At 39.0% G+C, this 23,015-nt stretch overlaps 2 protein-coding genes across 2 annotated transcripts in view; both read left to right on the top strand.

The window, feature by feature from the left end:
• Positions 1–713: 713 nt before the first annotated feature.
• Positions 714–7,340, top strand: frg1 (FSHD region gene 1). The gene is made up of 9 exons (XM_039685475.2): positions 714–895; positions 1,057–1,121; positions 1,271–1,393; positions 4,971–5,028; positions 5,210–5,324; positions 5,431–5,535; positions 5,730–5,821; positions 6,958–7,068; positions 7,241–7,340. The coding sequence occupies exons 1-9, from the start codon at positions 834–836 to the stop codon at positions 7,275–7,277; spliced, it is 768 nt and encodes a 255-aa protein (XP_039541409.1). The 5' UTR covers positions 714–833; the 3' UTR covers positions 7,278–7,340.
• Positions 7,341–8,929: 1,589 nt separating this feature from the next.
• Positions 8,930–23,015, top strand: part of asah1b (N-acylsphingosine amidohydrolase 1b) — a 32,342-nt gene continuing 18,256 nt past the window's right edge. Inside the window, exons 1-2 of the mRNA XM_089132415.1 lie at positions 8,930–9,216; positions 9,430–9,476. Of these exons, the coding sequence (XP_088988541.1) occupies positions 9,139–9,216; positions 9,430–9,476 (125 nt within the window). The 5' untranslated portion in view covers positions 8,930–9,138. The remainder of the gene's footprint in view (positions 9,217–9,429; positions 9,477–23,015) is intronic.

Consider the following 23,015-nt stretch of genomic DNA (forward strand, 5'->3'; position numbering starts at 1 on the left):
TTTCACACATACTCCATTTGCAGTGTGTTTTCTCTTCCGTACCCATGTTATAAGGTTAGAGTTTTCACACTGCACGCGGGTGCGGTCCGGCGATCTGTTCCACGAGCGGTGTGTATACAGCAGTGCAGCAATCGTTTACGCACCAAGTCTATTTTTTGCTGCACTGCACGCACTGAATTAAAGTGACTGCATAGTTTGTGGTCAAAAAGAACACAAATTGACATCCATTTAATCATAAATGCATTTAATTAAATACTACATTTTTTCACTGGAAAAATTTACTTCAAGGCGACATAATGAATGACAGTCTCATACGTGTAGGTGGTAACAACACAAGTTGTTTGTGATTTATTGTAAACATTTAAATTATGCAAAAGAAAAGATATGAGTCTGCTTTTTTTTTTGTCAAGTTAAAATGTTTGTGATTTTAATAAGCACATGGTTAAAGGATTAGTTAGGCCTACTTCTGCTGATAATTTAGGCTAATCACACCCATCCAAGATGTCCATGTCTTTCTTTCTTCAGTCGAAAAGTAATTAAGTTTTTGATAAACATTAGGATTTTTCTCCATATAATGGACTTCAACTGACTCCAACAGTTTTAAGGTCCAAATGACAGTTTTAGTGCAGCTTCGAAGGGCGGCTTTAACTAGATGCTAGTTCCATTATAGCCAGTTCCGTTCTCCGACCGTTTGGTGTCGCACTTTCCTCCAGCAGCGTCTTTAGTGAGGTCCTCTCGGCCACCGTATACGCGCAGGTCTGTTGGAAAACTCTTTTCTGGCATGAATAACAACGTATAATATTCCACAGAAACTGCTTCAATCTTGTGTGATCATGACAGAGTACTCACACGTAAAGTCTACCAAACTGGTGCTAAAAGGATTAAACGATAAGAAGTAAGGCTTTCTTTCCGTGTTGCGTTCATATGTATCTATTCTGTATAACTTGCGTGTTATTGCTCTAATTAATGTAAATAGCTTTTTTTGTAATAGAAAAATGCTATATCATCATTATTTCCGCTAATGTAACGTTAAATGTCTTGGGACTTATTGTGCAGAAAGAAGAAAAAGAAGGACAAGAAGAGAAAAAGAGAAGATGATGACGACAAGCTGGATGTCGTTGGTATGTGTTGTCACTTTGCCCATGTTTTAAATGATAGTGTATAGATGGATAATGTTAGATAGAATTGACTAGTGCAGTTTCTGTCATTGTAAATGCTGTATGATCTGCCTCATAGCTTTATCTTTGCGTGTTTCTGAATGTCTCATCAGGAGGATGGTGGGCAGTGAAGAGTTTTGGTGAGATCACAGGCTCAGTGGCCATAGAGATGCACAGCAACTCCTACATTCATGCACTGGATACTGGACTCTTCACTGTAGGAGCTCCACATAAAGGTGCTGATTCTATCTGCTTCATTCTTCTCCTGAAACGTTGCAGATGCAAGGCAGCTCAGTTTTGCTATTTAAAACGTTCAGATCCTATTTTTGTATATTATATTAATAATAATAATAATAATAAGCTTGATTTTCTTCTTTAGCCACTTTACACAATAAAAATACAAAGAGAGAGAGAGAGAGAGAAAACATGGGTAGAATACAAAGTGTACAAAAAAACAAAAGGACACACTGGAATACAAAATCATTAAAACCATTTCGATTTTGCACACAAAATCACACAACATCATTTAAGTAATTATTGTACACATGTATACATCATATTACACTTTAGAGTACTCACTCAAGACATTTTTTTTCACTCCAGCGTTTTAACATACTTTTTCTTAAAGTCAACATGAAAAATTATAGTGTTATGTTCCCTATGATAGTGTTTTCACAATATTTTGACAATATTCCGTTTTAAAAAAAAGAAGAAGAATTATTTTCCATTTTGATGCCTTGGTGACTAAGTTTGAGTGACAAAGAATGTCCTCTATTAAAGGGGAGGGGGGTTGATTTCACTTTTTTCATTTTAAATAGTGTGTAATGTTGCTGTTGGTGCATGAACAGTATCCGCAAAGTTGCAGCGCTGAAAATTCAGTGTAAGCAGAGATATCGTCTTTTAAAAATCAGGAAGTGTAATGCCTACAAAAACGACTCGAATGGGACTACAGCGGGTTTTAGACGTCACTAACCCATACATTTGCGTCAACCGTCCCTCCGGAATGCAGAAAAGGGCATGGCCATATTTCTGTGACTCGTCGAGTGTGTTATGTTCACCCAGCTGTCAGGTCTTCTGTGTTCAGGCTTCCCACGGGCGCTGTAGTTCATCAACAACGGATGCAATTTATGTTTGATTATGTTCCTGAAAATGACATGGCTCTCTGTGCTGCGCATTTTAAGAAAACTGTTACTAAAACATGAAGCAGTTTCAACTTTAAAACCCAAGGCAGCAGTTGTTGGGACACAACCTGTAAGTAGGCTAAGACTTAATCGCTTATTTGGGTTAGTCACTTATTTGGTTCCCCTGGAAACATTTCTGTTGTGGTCTGTGTTATTTGCAGCGCATTTCTGTATTTGGCTGTGTAGTGCGCTTTTGCAGCTCGTTTCTGTATTTGAAGCACACGTGTTGTGAAACTCATGATGTTTTTTATTTATTTTATTTGCAGGTGCTTTTTTTTTCTAATTTCATGTTGTTGTTTTTTTTCTATTTGCATGTGTTTGCTTCAGTTGCAGCGCGTTGAGCTCTCTCGGCCACAGTAGTATATGACTTATTTTGTGCAAACAACTTATATAAGGTAATATAAGGGACCTATTTAAATAATAAAAAAACACATCATGACCCCTTAAGGAAAGGGTAGGCAGTTTTTTTCATAAACAATTTTTGTTATACTCATTGAAACTCTGCTCATCCTAATAGAAATCAATAATCGAAGTGGTCAAAATATTTTTCAGACCAATCAGACGTTCATGTTTTTTTTGTTTTTTTCCATCTTTTAGAAAGTTAGTCTAATAATAACATGTTGCATTCTATATGGCCTGATTATGTAATATTTTTTTAAGTCTCCAGTTTTCCTCAACTTGACTAATTAAGAGGCGATATTTGGCTGGCACATCATCAAAATGTCCGTAAAATGAAACCTCTGCCGGTCACATTGACCGACACCAATTTTTTCTTGCGGAAACTCTGGGTGGTACTATACTAAGACGTGTCGAGTGGAGGAGGAGACGGAGTGTTACAGAGCATACAGAGATTTATGACAGAGAGACAGAGCGATTGTAATATAGATATCTATAGCATACAAGCAACTATAAGTATTGTTATAGCACTTTTATGATGGCAAGCAGTAAAAGATTTACCTCAGAACAAGCTCGGGAATAATTACTGTAAAGTGACGAGAAATCCAAAGCTGACAGCTGTTTCACAATGACGAAATTGTTCGTTGTTCCTAATCCCAACACTTTTGATTGAACAATTACACGTCTGTCAAGCAAAGGGTTTGAAAAATATATTTTTTTGTTCAAAAACTGTTCACTACTTTTGTGTGATTTTCAGTCATATTTGAAAAAAAAAAAAAATTTTGTTTTTTGAAATTCTCTAGTTTATTGTAAATTCCTTCCTTTATAAACGCATCACATGTATTCTGATGTTATCTTAGGGTCCTCTGAATCCATAGATACCAAACACATGGTGTTCCATATCCATTACATATGGTTTATAAGCCCAAAGGTAAAAATAGAGAGAACGGACCAAAAAGGTCTTAGTCCCCAGAGGGTTAATGTAGTGGTGAGATTTGAAAGGAGAAAATGTTATTTTACATAAACTAGAACCTGAAATATTTCATTCTTAAGGTCTATGTTTTTTAAAAATATACTTCACAAGATATATTTGCTGTACTTTCAGGCAACAAGCAATTCTTTCTGTGCAATTACACTGCACTGTATTTTGTTCTGCCATGCAGCTTTTATATTGCCTTTTAAATTGTAAAGGTCCCTCTAATAGCGTGGAACAAATAAGTCTCAAAAGTAGAGATGGCTAGGTGCTGCTTTTTCTCTGTTGCTCTCAGTATGGAGGGATTTAAAAACCTGAATAATGTTATGGATCGTCAGTTGCTATTACCGCAGCCATTCATGCAGAGCACCGAGCAATTTCATAGTTCAGTCACCAGAAGGAGTTGTTTACGATTGTTTTCTTTCCAGCTTCATTTTCTGCTTTTCACTGACCATTGGCTGTAAGGATTAGTCTCTACATCACTCTGGAATCACCATGATTGAAAATGTGCATGCTCCCCAAAAATCAATTTAATTTAGTGGTTGAAACCTGAAATTAGGAAAAGAATGACTGTAACTGTTGTTTATACCCACTTCATGACCAATGTATTTGTATGATTACCACACCTCTCCAGGCCAGAAATGTGGTAGAGGCACACACACACATACACACTGTCCTGTAACTTTTTGAGCTTATCACAGTATTCAATATCTTGGATAATTCATGTGTTCACAGCAGGTGGAATAGAATATCAGTTTGCTCTTTTGTTCAGGCATTCATTGGTTAAAAAAAAAGAACTGCAAATACTGCTAGACCCCATAGGTATAATAAATTATTGTGAAGTAGATTAGTTACAATACCAATGCCTTTTTTTGTTCTTTGTATTTGATATTTTATAGCAAATCTTTTAACCCCTTCGCTGTTACCCCCTTTTTGAGAATGTGGGTTGAAATGCACTATTTAACCTTAAATGGTTGTAATTCAAGAATGCGTTGGAATATATATCCAACTTTGGTCTTGTTTTAAAGTGTTTACTCAGCAGATAATTTCCGAAGTGAAAACAATTAGGTGAAAACATAGGAATAGGAATGTGCTTATTATTATTATTATTATTTAGTTTTCGCTTACTAGTATAGAAGTTTATTTATAATAATAATAATATTTCACTATATTACGTTTTACTGTATTTTTGATCAAATAAATGACTCCGAACTTTGGAATGGTAGTGTACACAAGTTTAAAACAAATGTCTTTTGTTCACAGAGGATGAAGGTCCAGATCCTCCTGAACAGTTCACTGCCATCAGACTCTCAGACTCCAGGTAAAGATCATATCCATATCCATAACTAGGTGTTCTGAGTAGGGATGGGTGCATGAAGTTAAAAACAAATCTGCAATTACTAACAGCACCTTAAAATGCATAAGTGTCATGTATTATTCTATAGGTAATTTTTGAATCGATCATGTGACTAACATTTCTCATCTGTTTTGCTGGTTTCTAGGATAGCACTGAAGTCAGGCTATGGGAAGTATTTAGGTATAAGCTCAGATGGTGTTGTGATTGGTCGATCAGATGCCATCGGCTCCAGAGAACAGTGGGAACCAGTGTTTCAGGATGTGAGTAACTCTGGCAGCCAAATCAATTCACCAGTCACAATGAAAATAATGTTGGTGGTACGAATTCCGCGTTTACCAATTCGTTTATGTTTCTTGTTCTCCGCAGCGTAAAATGGCCTTACTTGCTGCAAACAGTTGTTTCATCTCGTACAGTGAGAATGGAGACATAGTGGCCAAAAACAAGACAGCTGGAGATGAGGAGATGATCAAGGTGAATCTCTCCTGAACTGTCAACACCAAGATGAATTGCTTAAGGGATTTTGTTGTTGTTGTTGTCTGAAGGACAGAAAGATTCACAGACAATGCATTTTTATCTCAACATAAGAATATTGTTTTTAAAATACACTTGATGTTTTCCTTGAATAAATATCAACATTATTTTTCATGCTTATCTGTCCTTCACAGATCCGTTCATCCGTCGAAAGAGAGGTGAAGAGTAAAGACGATATTGCGGATGAAGACAGGGGTAATGTCAAGAACTGTGAGCTCAACTACGTGTGAGTGCTTGCTTTTATCACCAGGCCTGTCACGATTATTGATTGAATGTCTTATCGTGATTATTCTATCCAATCACAATTATTTGTGGCATTCGTAATAATTGGGTTTAAATTTCCACCATATTTTGCCAAAAAATGTAAAAAAAAAAAAAAACAGTTTTAAACTAAAGTACATAAAGATAGTCAAAGTCTTTCTTCATGCAAAATGAAGGTTTGTGGGTTTAATCAAGACTTCACTGTATGAATTATATTGTAATATATTAATTGCATACATATTCATTTTCACAGCATCAAAGTAAATCACATGGACCTTTTTTAATATAATTGTACAATAGAGCCCGACCGATAAAGGATTTTGAAGGCCGATACCGATACAAATATTTTTGGGTTTTAAAATCCGATATTTTTTTTTTTTATTAAATATTGTTGGATTTCACACACGTGTTAAAGAAAAGCTAACTTTTCTGCACAAGATACGTTTGATATTTTTATCTAAATGTTCACTCCTCGCAAGTATAACTTACATTTTACAATGCAGGGACTGTAACTAGAGATATGCTAGTTATAAATACAGTAATAATTACTTTATTTTGGCAGAAAAAGTTCATTGTGGTTTCCAGGCTCATTAATGTTAACGTTAGCGGTCTTCCACTGATGATAGTGGCATTAGCTTGCTTTGTGCTTAACTAGTTTATGATGAGCCATAATTTAGCAATAGATAACATCATACTGCAAATTGTAAAACATACATTTTCAATATAACAGGCCAAGGAGAGATGATTAAAGCGTGTTTCGTCGTCGTTTTTATTTTATTTTTTAAATATTCATTAATCAGCCATTATAACTGCCGATACCGATATTATGGAAAATACCTAATATCGGCCGATAATATCGGTCTGGCTCTATTGTATAATAATATATTATACAATTCCAAGTAAAAAAAAAGTAACTTACTCTGTAAGTGGCATGAATAAAACAGCATTAAATCATAATTTGCTATTATTTGTATGAAAAGCAGACATCAGCTCAAAGTTCATGATCGTGACTGGCCTGTTTTTTTACCCTCAGTAACATTCAGAAGCTGTGATGTTTGAGCATTCAGTCAAATAAATGTTTATGTGAATGTTTGCCTACAGGAAGAAGTTCCAGAGTTTTCAGGATCGGAAGCTGAGGGTAAACGAGGAAGACAGCAGTTCTCTGAAAGTAGCCAGAACAGATGGAAAATTCCACGAGGCACTGCTGGACAGGTACGGCCAAACCTCATACTGAATAATAAATGTATGTAGCCTTCTAATTTAGCTCATCCTTAGATGGATGAAACGTTGTCATGTTGATATACCCTATTGGATGATTTATTATAGAAGATGGTGTGAATAGGCTAACAATACTACATTATTAATTTTCTTTTTCTTTTTTTAGGAGAGCAAAGATGAAGGCTGACAGATACTGCAAGTGAAACCAGGAGAAACCTTTTTTATGTTTTATTTTCACATTGTCATAAAATCTCTGCCATTTTTTTTTAAATAAACCATTCACTGTTCACGAGAAACATGATTATGATTTCCATTACACGGCAAGAACTAAGATGTAGCTTTACAGTAAACTATGCTTCTCCATCCATTTACGCTTCTTTCCATATGGTGATGTGACTCCCTTCTGTCTGGTGTTAACGGCTGGAGTGTACTTGGTGCATCAGCACACATGATGACTGTAACTACAGTGTGGTCTCCCTAGTGAACTAGCACAACAACAGTCTGGATTGAGCTGAGTAGGGGACATCTCTAGGGTCTTCAAGTGGGCACCTTTCTGTCCTCAGTGTTTCGTCGACTAACCCACGACACCTCAAGAGGGCTTGACAGTGACTCTGGCGTCCCAGAGTCACCCCCTACCGTACCCCACTCAACTCAGCCCAGCTTACTGACCTCTACACTCCTCCTGCTGCTGAGACCTAACCACAATCTCACAAACTCTCCACAACCCAACCATACGTGCCAACCCGTGTGACTAAGGCTGTTGAGCCCCACTGGTGTGTTAATGCAGTTTCTGTGGCAATGGTTCCGTATGGCATACCACCTACCACAAAACACAATATATGCCCAACCACCCATCATTCACACAATATACATAGGAACGTAATGACTGTAAATACTATGCAACCTATACAAATAAACCAACAGACTCTTCACTCTTTAATCAACCCCAATGAATAATATTATAGATGTTGTAATTAGGTGTAATATTGAACTGTAAATGTGATTCATTTCCCAAATTAAATGGGTTGTAAACTAAAAAAATCTCTGTTGTTTCATAACATTTTTATTTTAATACATTTTTCACAGTACATAGAAAAAAAAAATCTGAGAAAACATGGTAAACCCCACAGAAAATTGTTCTTAGAATGTTTCTGACTGAAGTCGTCAACTGATTTTGTTGGGTTTTGATAAATGACCTATATGTGAATATTATTGCTGAACCACATTTGAAGATGTAATTCATCATGTGCAACTGAGCTGTAAATGTTGGTTTTGGAATGATTGTAGTCTCCAAGATTTACACATAAAATTGTATTTCGTATTTTGTACTTCCACTGCAAGGTCATTGCAGTAACATTTGAAATAATGTGAGACATAAAGTACAACATTTTATATTTATACTCACACAAATGTTTTCATGTTTTGGGGACCTTCCACGGACATTTTTTAAAAAAAATACTGTGCAAACTTTGTATTCTATCCCCAAACACTAAACCTATCCATCACAGAATAATTGGCATTTTACATTACATTTTCAAAATCATAACTTAGTGTTACTAAGCTGGTTTCCTCATGGGGACCAAAAAATGTCCCCTAAAGTACAAGTATTTCGGATATTGCCATCTTTGAATGTTTCTGTTGTCCCAGTTATGGGTAAACCCATATTCCAGGCCACACACACACACACACACACACACACACTGCTTGTTGTTGCACATCTCTCTGCAACCGTTAGATGTCGCAATACATTCGCCTATTTGTTTATCAGTCGATGTTACCTGTCCTGTTTAGTTCGAGAGAGGTAAAATGCTTTGTTCTGCGGTTATTGTTTCTCGTTGCCTAGTAATACTAAAAACATAAGCGACACTCTTGTGCTAGAGTTAGCAAAATAAAGTAAAGACAACCCCAAAGACAAAAAGTGTAAAGTCATCTTTTATTTTGTAACTCATTGTTATGGTAACTCCTCCCTGGGTTTGCGCAGATTAGGAACTGTCACGAGAATCATCATCAGCACTTCCGTGTTCACAGACGCTTCTGAAGTCTGAAGACTGCGGACGTCTCATCATGATCGTCAAATTAAACGTCTGCTGTTTTAGTCTCTCTTTTATGTTTATGTGCTTGTATGCGCAATATGTACCACCGGTAAGTCACCATCTGTCGTGTTTGTTTATGGGAATAAACTGTTTTCATATTCATGTTGGATTTGTTTCATTTGAAGTTACAATAATAGCTGAACTGCACTGTTGTTTAGACGCCATTGGGCTGTTTTATAACTTAAGTGACCTAAATAGTGCTGTTGGAAACAACACTAGTTTACTGTAAATATGTGCTAAATCACTGGTGTTCATGTTTCAGTACACAGAAGAGTGCAGAAGTGGCATGTATCCTCCAAACGGACCAACGTGAGTAGGCTATGACAACTGAAATTATGGATTATTCATTCTGCAAATACTTCTGTCAGAGTAGAACATGCTATTCCAAACTTTAATCCGTACAAGCATACAAAATATATTATATTTATAATACAAAATAAAATATACATATATTTCACAATATGTGTCAGTATTAAATTTTAAAGAAGTGAAACCAAGTCAGGTGTTTTGTAACAGTGCAGCCTGTTATGCAATTACTCAAATATGTCATATTTGTCACGTTACTTCACTTTTGTGTAATAAGCTATATTTTTGCAGCTTTTTAGTACTAAGAGAATTATAACAGTATGTATAAATCAAAGAAATTTATATAAAATATAGCATCAAAATATACACTGCCGTTCAAAAGTTCGGGATTTGTAAGATTTTTATTGTTTTTAAAAGAAGACTCTTCTGCTCATCAAGGCTGAAATATTATTACAATTTAAAGTAACTGTTTTCTGTTATATTTCTATTTGTTTGTTTTTTGTTTTTTTTGTTTTTTTGGGGGGGGGGGTGGAAGAAATAAAATAAATTATTTTTATTCAGCAAGGATGCATTAAATTGATCAAAAGTTACAGTAGACTTTATAAAGTTTATTAAGTTACTAAATTTAATAAATAGATTAGAACATTCTATTCATCAAAGAATCCTGAAAATAATTGTCTATAATACTAATAATCAAGTCAGCATATTAGAATGGTTTCTGAAGGATCATGTGACACTGAAGACTGGAGTAATGATGCTGAAAATCCAGCTTTGGATCATATATATATATATATATATATATATATATATATATATATACAGTGGTGGAATGTAACAAAGTACAAATACTTTGTTACTTTACTTAAGTACATTTTTCACTTATCTTTACTTTACTTAAGTAGAATAAATAGCGCATACTTTTTTTACTTTTACTTTGTTACATTTTGCAGCAATTATCATACTTTCTACTCCACTACATTTCTACAACTTCTGTTACATTTTCATTACATTTTCTGATCAGTTTTTCCCCTGCCAAAACGTAATCTGACCGTCTGTCCATTGCACGTTTGTCTCACCAGTGACGTTTGGTTGCCATAGAGCCTCCATTTTTGCACTCAGGTCTAAGTCCCATGGCCCTGATAGAGGACGTAGCATTTACGTGTTACCCCTTTCGTTTTTTTTTTGTGCAAAAAAATAAGTTTCTCCAATCTTCTTGAAACTCTGGATTCTGATAGAGGACCATGGGACTTAGACCTGAGTGCAAAAATGGAGGCTCTAGACCCTTCCAGAGCTGAGATATTGAGATATTTATAATGGCATAAATGCTACGTGGTATCTCAATATCTCAGCTCTGGAAGGGTCTAGAGCCTCCATTTTTGCACTCAGGTCTAAGTCTCATGGTCCTCTATCAGAATCCAGAGTTTCAAGAAGATCAGAGAAACTCAAAATTCCAACCCCCCCAAAAAAACGACAGTGTTTACCCCTTTCGTTTTTTTTTTTGTGCGAAAAAATAAGTTTCTCCAATCTTCTTGAAACTCTGGATTCTGATAGAGGACCATGGGACTTAGACCTGAGTGCAAAAATGGAGGCTCTAGACCCTTCCAGAGCTGATATATTGAGATACCACGTAGCGTTTATGCCATTATAAATATCTCAATATCTCAGCTCTGGAAGGGTCTAGAGCCTCCATTTTTGCACTCAGGTCTAAGTCTCATGGCCCTCTATCAGAATCCAGAGTTTCAAGAAGATCAGAGAAACTCAAAATTTCGACCCAAAAAAAAAAAAAAAAACGACAGTGTTACCCCTTTCGTTTTTTTGTTTTTTTTAGGTGCAAAAAAATAAGTTTCTCCAATCTTCTTGAAACTCTGGATTCTGATAGAGGACCATGGGACTTAGACCTGAGTGCAAAAATGGAGGCTCTAGACCCTTCCAGAGCTGAGATATTGAGATATTTATAATGGCATAAATGCTACGTGGTATCTCAATATCTCAGCTCTGGAAGGGTCTAGAGCCTCCATTTTTGCGCTCAGGTCAAAGTCTTGCGGCCCTCTATCATAATCCAGAGTTTTGAGAAGATTGGAGAAACTTGATTTTTCGCCCGAAAACGAAAAAAAAAACGTAAGGGGTAACACTGTCGTTTTTTTGGGGGGTCGAAATTTTGAGTTTCGATATCTCAGCTCTGGAAGGGTCTAGAGCCTCCATTTTTGCGCTCAGGTCAAAGTCTCGCGGCCCTCTATCATAATCCAGTGTTTTGAGAAGATTGGAGAAACTTGATTTTTCGCCCGAAAACGAAAAAAAACGTAAGGGGTAACACTGTCGTTTTTTTTTCGGGTCGAAATTTTGAGTTTCGATATCTCAGCTCTGGAAGGGTCTAGAGCCTCCATTTTTGCGCTCAGGTCAAAGTCTCGCGGCCCTCTATCATAATCCAGAGTTTTGAGAAGATTGGAGAAACTTGATTTTTCGCCCGAAAACGAAAAAAAAAACGTAAGGGGTAACACTGTCGTTTTTTTTTTTCGGGTCGAAATTTTGAGTTTCGATATCTCAGCTCTGGAAGGGTCTAGAGCCTCCATTTTTGCGCTCAGGTCAAAGTCTCGCGGCCCTCTATCATAATCCAGAGTTTTGAGAAGATTGGAGAAACTTGATTTTTCGCCCGAAAACTGAAAAAACCGTAAGGGGTAACACTGTTGTTGTTTTTTTCGGGTCGAAATTTTGAGTTTTGATATCTCAGCTCTGGAAGGGTCTAGAGCCTCCATTTTTGCGGTCAGGTCAAAGTCTCGCGGCCCTCTATCATAATCCAGAGTTTTGAGAAGATTGGAGAAACTTGATTTTTCGCCCGAAAACTGAAAAAAAACGTAAGGGGTAACACTGTCGTTTTTTTTTCGGGTCGAAATTATGAGTTTCGATATCTCAGTTCTGGAAGGGTCTAGAGCCTCCATTTTTGCGCTCAGGTCAAAGTCTCGCGGCCCTCTATCATAATCTTGAGTTTTGAGAAGATTGGAGAAGCTTGATTTTTCGCCCGAAAACGAAAAAAAAAAACGTAAGGGGTAACACTGTCGTTTTTTTTTTCGGGTCGAAATTTTGAGTTTCGATATCTCAGCTCTGGAAGGGTCTAGAGCCTCCATTTTTGCGCTCAGGTCAAAGTCTTGCGGCCCTCTATCATAATCCAGAGTTTTGAGAAGATTGGAGAAACTTGATTTTTCGCCCGAAAACGAAAAAAAACGTAAGGGGTAACACTGTCGTTTTTTTTTCGGGTCGAAATTTTGAGTTTCGATATCTCAGCTCTGGAAGGGTCTAGAGCCTCCATTTTTGCGCTCAGGTCAAAGTCTCGCGGCCCTCTATCATAATCCAGAGTTTTGAAAAGATTCGAGAAACTTGATTTTTCGCCCGAAAAATGAAAAAAACGTAAGGGGTAACACTGTCGTTTTTTTTTCGGGTCGAAATTTTGAGTTTCGATATCTCAGCTCTGGAAGGGTCTAGAGCCTCCATTTTTGCGCTCAGGTCAAAGTCTCGCAGCCCTCTATCATAATCCAGAGTTTTGAGAAGATTGGAGAAACTTGATTTTTCGCCCGAAAACTGAAAAAAACGTAAGGGGTAACACTGTCGTTTTTTTTTCGGGTCGAAATTTTGAGTTTCGATATCTCAGCTCTGGAAGGGTCTAGAGCCTCCATTTTTGCGCTCAGGTCAAAGTCTCGCGGCCCTCTATCATAATCCAGAGTTTTGAGAAGATTGGAGAAACTTGATTTTTCGCCCGAAAACGGAAAAAAACGTAAGGGGTAACACTGTCGTTTTTTTTTTCGGGTCGAAATTTTGAGTTTCGATTTCTCAGCTCTGGAAGGGTCTAGAGCCTCCATTTTTGCGCTCAGGTCAAAGTCTCGCGGCCCTCTATCATAATCCAGAGTTTTGAGAAGATTGGAGAAACTTGATTTTTCGCCCGAAAACGAAAAAAAACGTAAGGGGTAACACTCTCGTTTTTTTTTCGGGTCGAAATTTTGAGTTTCGATATCTCAGCTCTGGAAGGGTCTAGAGCCTCCATTTTTGCGCTCAGGTCAAAGTCTCGTGGCCCTCTATCATAATCCAGAGTTTTGAGAAGATTGGAGAAACTTGATTTTTCGCCCGAAAACTGAAAAAAACGTAAGGGGTAACACTGTCGTTTTTTTTTTCGGGTCGAAATTTTGAGTTTCGATATCTCAGCTCTGGAAGGGTCTAGAGCCTCCATTTTTGCGCTCAGGTCAAAGTCTCGCGGCCCTCTATCATAATCCAGAGTTTTGAGAAGATTGGAGAAACTTGATTTTTCGCCTGAAAACTTAAAAAAAACGTAAGGGGTAACACTGTCGTTTTTTTTTCGGGTCGAAATTTTGAGTTTCGATATCTCAGCTCTGGAAGGGTCTAGAGCCTCCATTTTTGCGCTCAGGTCAAAGTCTCGCGGCCCTCTATCATAATCCAGAGTTTTGAGAAGATTGGAGAAACTTGATTTTTCGCCTGAAAACTGAAAAAAACGTAAGGGGTAACACTGTCGTTTTTTTTTCGGGTCGAAATTTTGAGTTTCGATATCTCAGCTCTGGAAGGGTCTAGAGCCTCCATTTTTGCGCTCAGGTCAAAGTCTCGCGGCCCTCTATCATAATCCAGAGTTTTGAGAAGATTGGAGAAACTTGATTTTTCGCCCGAAAACTGAAAAAAACGTAAGGGGTAACACTGTCGTTTTTTTTTTCGGGTCGAAATTTTGAGTTTCGATATCTCAGCTCTGGAAGGGTCTAGAGCCTCCATTTTTGCGCTCAGGTCAAAGTCTCGCGGCCCTCTATCATAATCCAGAGTTTTGAGAAGATTGGAGAAACTTGATTTTTCGCCCGAAAACGAAAAAAAAAACGTAAGGGGTAACACTGTCGTTTTTTTTTTCGGGTCGAAATTTTGAGTTTCGATATCTCAGCTCTGGAAGGGTCTAGAGCCTCCATTTTTGCGGTCAGGTCAAAGTCTCGCGGCCCTCTATCATAATCCAGAGTTTTGAGAAGATTAGAGAAACTTTATTTTTCGCCCGAAAACCAAAAAAAAACGTAAGGGGTAACACTGTCGTTTTTTTTTCGGGTCGAAATTTTGAGTTTCAATATCTCAGCTCTGGAAAGGTCTAGAGCCTCCATTTTTGCGCTCAGGTCAAAGTCTCGCGGCCCTCTATCATAATCCAGAGTTTTGAGAAGATTGGAGAAACTTGATTTTTCGCCCGAAAACTGAAAAAAAACGTAAGGGGTAACACTGTCGGTTTTTTTTCGGGTCGAAATTATGAGTTTCGATATCTCAGCTCTGGAAGGGTCTAGAGCCTCCATTTTTGCGCTCAGGTCAAAGTCTCGCGGCCCTCTATCATAATCCAGAGTTTTGAGAAGATTGGAGAAGCTTGATTTTTCGCCCGAAAACGAAAAAAAAAACGTAAGGGGTAACACTGTCGTTTTTTTTTTTCGGGTCGAAATTTTGAGTTTCGATATCTCAGCTCTGGAAGGGTCTAGAGCCTCCATTTTTGCGCTCAGGTCAAAGTCTTGCGGCCCTCTATCATAATCCAGAGTTTTGAGAAGATTGGAGAAACTTGATTTTTCGCCCGAAAACGAAAAAAAACGTAAGGGGTAACACTGTCGGTTTTTTTTCGGGTCGAAATTTTGAGTTTCGATATCTCAGCTCTGGAAGGGTCTAGAGCCTCCATTTTTGCGCTCAGGTCAAAGTCTTGCGGCCCTCTATCATAATCCAGAGTTTTGAGAAGATTGGAGAAACTTGATTTTTCGCCCGAAAACGAAAAAAAACGTAAGGGGTAACACTGTCGTTTTTTTTTCGGGTCGAAATTTTGAGTTTCGATATCTCAGCTCTGGAAGGGTCTAGAGCCTCCATTTTTGCGCTCAGGTCAAAGTCTCGCAGCCCTCTATCATAATCCAGAGTTTTGAGAAGATTGGAGAAACTTGATTTTTCGCCCGAAAACTGAAAAAAACGTAAGGGGTAACACTGTCGTTTTTTTTTCGGGTCGAAATTTTGAGTTTCGATATCTCAGCTCTGGAAGGGTCTAGAGCCTCCATTTTTGCGCTCAGGTCAAAGTCTCGTGGCCCTCTATCATAATCCAGAGTTTTGAGAAGATTGGAGAAACTTGATTTTTCGCCCGAAAACGGAAAAAAACGTAAGGGGTAACACTGTCGTTTTTTTTTCGGGTCGAAATTTTGAGTTTCGATTTCTCAGCTCTGGAAGGGTCTAGAGCCTCCATTTTTGCGCTCAGGTCAAAGTCTCGCGGCCCTCTATCATAATCCAGAGTTTTGAGAAGATTGGAGAAACTTGATTTTTCGCCCGAAAACGAAAAAAAAAAACGTAAGGGGTAACACTGTCGTTTTTTTTTTCGGGTCGAAATTTTGAGTTTCGATATCTCAGCTCTGGAAGGGTCTAGAGCCTCCATTTTTGCGGTCAGGTCAAAGTCTCGCGGCCCTCTATCATAATCCAGAGTTTTGAGAAGATTAGAGAAACTTTATTTTTCGCCCGAAAACCAAAAAAAAACGTAAGGGGTAACACTGTCGTTTTTTTTTCGGGTCGAAATTTTGAGTTTCAATATCTCAGCTCTGGAAAGGTCTAGAGCCTCCATTTTTGCGCTCAGGTCAAAGTCTCGCGGCCCTCTATCATAATCCAGAGTTTTGAGAAGATTGGAGAAACTTGATTTTTCGCCCGAAAACTGAAAAAAAACGTAAGGGGTAACACTGTCGTTTTTTTTCGGGTCGAAATTATGAGTTTCGATATCTCAGCTCTGGAAGGGTCTAGAGCCTCCATTTTTGCGCTCAGGTCAAAGTCTCGCGGCCCTCTATCATAATCCAGAGTTTTGAGAAGATTGGAGAAGCTTGATTTTTCGCCCGAAAACGAAAAAAAAAACGTAAGGGGTAACACTGTCGTTTTTTTTTTTCGGGTCGAAATTTTGAGTTTCGATATCTCAGCTCTGGAAGGGTCTAGAGCCTCCATTTTTGCGCTCAGGTCAAAGTCTTGCGGCCCTCTATCATAATCCAGAGTTTTGAGAAGATTGGAGAAACTTGATTTTTCGCCCGAAAACGAAAAAAAACGTAAGGGGTAACACTGTCGGTTTTTTTTCGGGTCGAAATTTTGAGTTTCGATATCTCAGCTCTGGAAGGGTCTAGAGCCTCCATTTTTGCGCTCAGGTCAAAGTCTCGCGGCCCTCTATCATAATCCAGAGTTTTGAAAAGATTGGAGAAACTTGATTTTTCGCCCGAAAAATGAAAAAAACGTAAGGGGTAACACTGTCGTTTTTTTTTCGGGTCGAAATTTTGAGTTTCGATATCTCAGCTCTGGAAGGGTCTAGAGCCTCCATTTTTGCGCTCAGGTCAAAGTCTCGCAGCCCTCTATCATAATCCAGAGTTTTGAGAAGATTGGAGAAACTTGATTTTTCGCCCGAAAACTGAAAAAAACGTAAGGGGTAACACTGTCGTTTTTTTTTCGGGTCGAAATTTTGAGTTTCGATATCTCAGCTCTGGAAGGGTCTAGAGCCTCCATTTTTGCGCTCAGGTCAAAGTCTCGCGGCCCTCTATCATAATCCAGAGTTTTGAGAAGATTGGAGAAACTTGATTTTTCGCCCGAAAACGAAAAAAAACGTAAGGGGTAACACTCTCGTTTTTTTTTCGGGTCGAAATTTTGAGTTTCGATATCTCAGCTCTGGAAGGGTCTAGAGCCTCCATTTTTGCGCTCAGGTCAAAGTCTCGTGGCCCTCTATCATAATCCAGAGTTTTGAGAAGATTGGAGAAACTTGATTTTTCGCCCGAAAACTGAAAAAAACGTAAGGGGTAACACTGTCGTTTTTTTTTTCGGGTCGAAATTTTGAGTTTCGATATCTCAGCTCTGGAAGGGTCTAGAGCCTCCATTTTTGCGCTCAGGTCAAAGTCTCGCGGTCCTCTATCATAATCCAGAGTTTTGAGAAGATTGGAGAAACTTGATTTTTCGCCTGAAAACTGAAAAAAACGTAAGGGGTAACACTGTCGTTTTTTTTTCGGGTCGAAATTTTGAGTTTCGATATCTCAGCTCTGGAAGGGTCTAGAGCCTCCATTTTTGCGCTCAGGTCAAAGTCTCGCGGCCCTCTATCATAATCCAGAGTTTTGAGAAGATTGGAGAAACTTGATTTTTCGCCCGAAAACTGAAAAAAACGTAAGGGGTAACACTGTCGTTTTTTTTTTCGGGTCGAAATTTTGAGTTTCGATATCTCAGCTCTGGAAGGGTCTAGAGCCTCCATTTTTGCGCTCAGGTCAAAGTCTCGCGGCCCTCTATCATAATCCAGAGTTTTGAGAAGATTGGAGAAACTTGATTTTTCGCCCGAAAACGAAAAAAAAAAACGTAAGGGGTAACACTGTCGTTTTTTTTTTTGGGTCGAAATTTTGAGTTTCGATATCTCAGCTCTGGAAGGGTCTAGAGCCTCCATTTTTGCGCTCAGGTCAAAGTCTCGCGGCCCTCTATCATAATCCAGAGTTTTGAGAAGATTGGAGAAACTTGATTTTTCGCCCGAAAACTTAAAAAAAACGTAAGGGGTAACACTGTCGTTTTTTTTTTCGGGTCAAAATTTTGAGTTTCGATATCTCAGCTCTGGAAGGGTCTAGAGCCTCCATTTTTGCGCTCAGGTCAAAGTCTTGCGGCCCTCTATCATAATCCAGAGTTTTGAGAAGATTGGAGAAACTTGATTTTTCGCCCGAAAACTTAAAAAAAACGTAAGGGGTAACACTGTTGTTTTTTTTTTCGGGTCAAAATTTTGAGTTTCGATATCTCAGCTCTGGAAGGGTCTAGAGCCTCCATTTTTGCGCTCAGGTCAAAGTCTCGCGGCCCTCTATCATAATCCAGAGTTTTGAGAAGATTGGAGAAACTTGATTTTTCGCCCGAAAACTGAAAAAAAACGTAAAGGGTAACACTGTCGTTTTTTTTTCGGGTCGAAATTTTGAGTTTTGATATCTCAGCTCTGGAAGGGTCTAGAGCCTCCATTTTTGCGCTCAGGTCAAAGTCTCGCGGCCCTCTATCATAATCCAGAGTTTTGAGAAGATTGGAGAAACTTGATTTTTTGCCCGAAAACTGAAAAAAAACGTAAGGGGTAACACTGTCGTTTTTTTTTTCGGGTCGAAATTTTGAGTTTCGATATCTCAGCTCTGGAAGGGTCTAGAGCCTCCATTTTTGCGCTCAGGTCTAAGTCCCGCGGCCCTCTATCATAATCCAGAGTTTTGAGAAGATTGGAGAAACTTGATTTTTCGCCCGAAAACTGAAAAAAACGTAAGGGGTAACACTGTCGTTTTTTTTTTTCGGGTCGAAATTTTGAGTTTCGATATCTCAGCTCTGAAAGGGTCTAGAGCCTCCATTTTTGCGCTCAGGTCAAAGTCTCGCGGCCCTCTATCATGATCCAGAGTTTTGAGAAGATTGGAGAAACTTGATTTTTCGCCAGAAAACTGAAAAAAACGTAAGGGGTAACACTGTCGTTTTTTTTTCGGGTCGAAATTTTGAGTTTCGATATCTCAGCTCTGGAAGGGTCTAGAGCCTCCATTTTTGCGCTCAGGTCAAAGTCTCGCGGCCCTCTATCATAATCCAGAGTTTTGAGAAGATTGGAGAAACTTGATTTTTCGCCCGAAAACTGAAAAAAACGTAAGGGGTAACACTGTCGTTTTTTTTCCGGGTCGAAATTTTGAGTTTCGATATCTCAGCTCTGGAAGGGTCTAGAGCCTCCATTTTTGCGCTCAGGTCAAAGTCTCGTGGCCCTCTATCATAATCCAGAGTTTTGAGAAGATTGGAGAAACTTGATTTTTCGCCCGAAAACGGAAAAAAACGTAAGGGGTAACACTGTCGTTTTTTTTTCGGGTCGAAATTTTGAGTTTCGATTTCTCAGCTCTGGAAGGGTCTAGAGCCTCCATTTTTGCGCTCAGGTCAAAGTCTCGCGGCCCTCTATCATAATCCAGAGTTTTGAGAAGATTGGAGAAACTTGATTTTTCGCCCGAAAACGAAAAAAAACGTAAGGGGTAACACTCTCGTTTTTTTTTCGGGTCGAAATTTTGAGTTTCGATATCTCAGCTCTGGAAGGGTCTAGAGCCTCCATTTTTGCGCTCAGGTCAAAGTCTCGTGGCCCTCTATCATAATCCAGAGTTTTGAGAAGATTGGAGAAACTTGATTTTTCGCCCGAAAACTGAAAAAAACGTAAGGGGTAACACTGTCGTTTTTTTTTTCGGGTCGAAATTTTGAGTTTCGATATCTCAGCTCTGGAAGGGTCTAGAGCCTCCATTTTTGCGCTCAGGTCAAAGTCTCGCGGCCCTCTATCATAATCCAGAGTTTTGAGAAGATTGGAGAAACTTGATTTTTCGCCCGAAAACTGAAAAAAACGTAAAGGGTAACACTGTCGTTTTTTTTTCGGGTCGAAATTTTGAGTTTCGATATCTCAGCTCTGGAAGGGTCTAGAGCCTCCATTTTTGCGCTCAGGTCAAAGTCTCGCGGCCCTCTATCATAATCCAGAGTTTTGAGAAGATTGGAGAAACTTGATTTTTTGCCCGAAAACTGAAAAAAACGTAAGGGGTAACACTGTCGTTTTTTTTTTCGGGTCGAAATTTTGAGTTTCGATATCTCAGCTCTGGAAGGGTCTAGAGCCTCCATTTTTGCGCTCAGGTCAAAGTCCCGCGGCCCTCTATCATAATCCAGAGTTTTGAGAAGATTGGAGAAACTTGATTTTTCGCCCGAAAACTGAAAAAAACGTAAGGGGTAACACTGTCGTTTTTTTTTTCGGGTCGAAATTTTGAGTTTCGATATCTCAGCTCTGAAAGGGTCTAGAGCCTCCATTTTTGCGCTCAGGTCAAAGTCTCGCGGCCCTCTATCATGATCCAGAGTTTTGAGAAGATTGGAGAAACTTGATTTTTCGCCAGAAAACTGAAAAAAACGTAAGGGGTAACACTGTCGTTTTTTTTTCGGGTCGAAATTTTGAGTTTCGATATCTCAGCTCTGGAAGGGTCTAGAGCCTCCATTTTTGCGCTCAGGTCAAAGTCTCGCGGCCCTCTATCATGATCCAGAGTTTTGAGAAGATTGGAGAAACTTGATTTTTCGCCAGAAAACTGAAAAAAATGTAAGGGGTAACACTGTTGTTTTTTTTTTCGGGTCGAAATTTTGAGTTTCGATATCTCAGCTCTGGAAGGGTCTAGAGCCTCCATTTTTGCGCTCAGGTCAAAGTCTCGCGGCCCTCTATCATAATCCACAGTTTTGAGGAATTGGAGAAACTTGATTTTTCGCCCGAAAACTGAATACAAAAATGTAAGGGGTAACACTGTCGTTTTTTTTTTCGGGTCAAAATTTTGAGTTTCGATATCTCAGCTCTGGAAGGGTCTAGAGCCTCCATTTTTGCGCTCAGGTCAAAGTCTCGCGGCCCTCTATCATAATCCAGAGTTTTGAGAAGATTGGAGAAACTTGATTTTTCGCCCAAAAACGAAAAAAAAACGTAAGGGGTAACACTGTCATTGTTTTTTTCGGGTCGAAATTTTGAGTTTCGATATCTCAGCTCTGGAAGGGTCTAGAGCCTCCATTTTTGCGCTCAGGTCAAAGTCTCGCGGCCCTCTATCATAATCCAGAGTTTTGAGAAGATTGGAGAAACTTGATTTTTCGCCCGAAAACTGAAAAAAACGTAAGGGGTAACACTGTCGTTTTTTTTTCGGGTCGAAATTTTGAGTTTCGATATCTCAGCTCTGGAAGGGTCTAGAGCCTCCATTTTTGCGCTCAGGTCAAAGTCTCGCGGCCCTCTATCATAATCCAGAGTTTTGAGAAGATTGGAGAAACTTGATTTTTCGCCCGAAAACGGAAAAAAACGTAAGGGGTAACACTGTCGTTTTTTTGGGGGGTCGAAATTTTGAGTTTCGATATCTCAGCTCTGGAAGGGTCTAGAGCCTCCATTTTTGCACTCAGGTCTAAGTCCCATGGTCCTCTATCAGAATCCAGAGTTTCAAGAAGATTGGAGAAACTTATTTTTTGCACAAAAAAAACGACAATGTTACCCCTTACGTTTTTTTTCGTTTTCGGGCGAAAAATAAAGTTTCTCCAATCTTCTCAAAACTCTGGATTATGAAAGAGGGCCGCGAGACTTTGACCTGAGCGCAAAAATGGAGGCTCTAGACCCTTCCAGAGCTGAGATATCGAAACTCAAAATTTCGACCCGAAAAAAAAACGACAGTGTTATCCCTTACGTTTTTTTCAGTTTTCGGGCGAAAAATCAAGTTTCTCCAATCTTCTCAAAACTCTGGATCATGATAGAGGGCCGCGAGACTTTGACCTGAGCGCAAAAATGGAGGCTCTAGACCCTTTCAGAGCTGAGATATCGAAACTCAAAATTTCGACCCGAAAAAAAAAACGACAGTGTTACCCCTTACGTTTTTTTCAGTTTTCAGGCGAAAAATCAAGTTTCTCCAATCTTCTCAAAAATCTGGATTATGATAGAGGGCCGCGAGACTTTGACCTGAGCGCAAAAATGGAGGCTCTAGACCCTTCCAGAGCTGAGATATCGAAACTCAAAATTTCGACCCGAAAAAAAAACCGACAGTGTTACCCCTTACGTTTTTTTCAGTTTTCGGGCGAAAAATCAAGTTTCTCCAATCTTCTCAAAACTCTGGATTATGATAGAGGGCCGCAAGACTTTGACCTGAGCGCAAAAATGGAGGCTCTAGACCCTTCCAGAGCTGAGATATCGAAACTCAAAAGTATGACCCGAAAAAAAAACGACAGTGTTACCCCTTACGTTTTTTTCCGTTTTCGGGTGAAAAATCAAGTTTCTCCAATCTTCTCAAAACTCTGGATTATGATAGAGGGCCGCGAGACTTTAACCTGAGTGCAAAAATGGAGGCTCTAGACCCTTCCAGAGCTGAGATATCGAAACTCTAAATTTCGACCCGAAAAAAAAACGACAGTGTTAACCCTTACGTTTTTTTCAGTTTTCGGGCGAAAAATCAAGTTTCTCCAGTCTTCTCAAAACTCTGGATTATGATAGAGGGCCGCAAGACTTTGACCTGAGCGCAAAAATGGAGGCTCTAGACCCTTCCAGAGCTGAGATATCGAAACTCAAAATTATGACCCGAAAAAAAAACGACAGTGTTACCCCTTACGTTTTTTTCCGTTTTCGGGTGAAAAATCAAGTTTCTCCAATCTTCTCAAAACTCTGGATTATGATAGAGGGCCGCGAGACTTTAACCTGAGTGCAAAAATGGAGGCTCTAGACCCTTCCAGAGCTGAGATATCGAAACTCAAAATTTCGACCCGAAAAAAAAATGACAGTGTTAACCCTTACGTTTTTTTCAGTTTTCGGGCGAAAAATCAAGTTTCTCCAATCTTCTCACAACTCTGGATTATGATAGAGGGCCGCGAGACTTTGACCTGAGCGCAAAAATGGAGGCTCTAGACCCTTCCAGAGCTGAGATATCGAAACTCAAAATTTCGACCCGAAAAAAAAACGACAGTGTTACCCCTTACGTTTTTTCAGTTTTTGGGCGAAAAATCAAGTTTCTCCAATCTTCTCAAAACTCTGGATTATGATAGAGGGCC

The sequence above is a fragment of the Pimephales promelas genome, chromosome 6 (assembly GCF_988280905.1).
Source record: "Pimephales promelas chromosome 6, fPimPro1.hap1.1, whole genome shotgun sequence".
Taxonomy (NCBI): domain Eukaryota; kingdom Metazoa; phylum Chordata; class Actinopteri; order Cypriniformes; family Leuciscidae; genus Pimephales; species Pimephales promelas.

What these genes read in the sequence shown, in the direction of transcription:
- frg1 (XM_039685475.2), top strand. Translation starts at nt 834, where the DNA reads ATGACAGAGTACTCACACGTAAAGTCTACCAAACTGGTGCTAAAAGGA. An exon ending in GGGAACCAGTGTTTCAGGAT is followed by an intron (nt 5,325 to 5,430) that starts GTGAGTAACTCT and finishes TGTTCTCCGCAG; the next exon opens with CGTAAAATGGCCTTACTTGC. An exon ending in GAGATGAGGAGATGATCAAG is followed by an intron (nt 5,536 to 5,729) that starts GTGAATCTCTCC and finishes TGTCCTTCACAG; the next exon opens with ATCCGTTCATCCGTCGAAAG.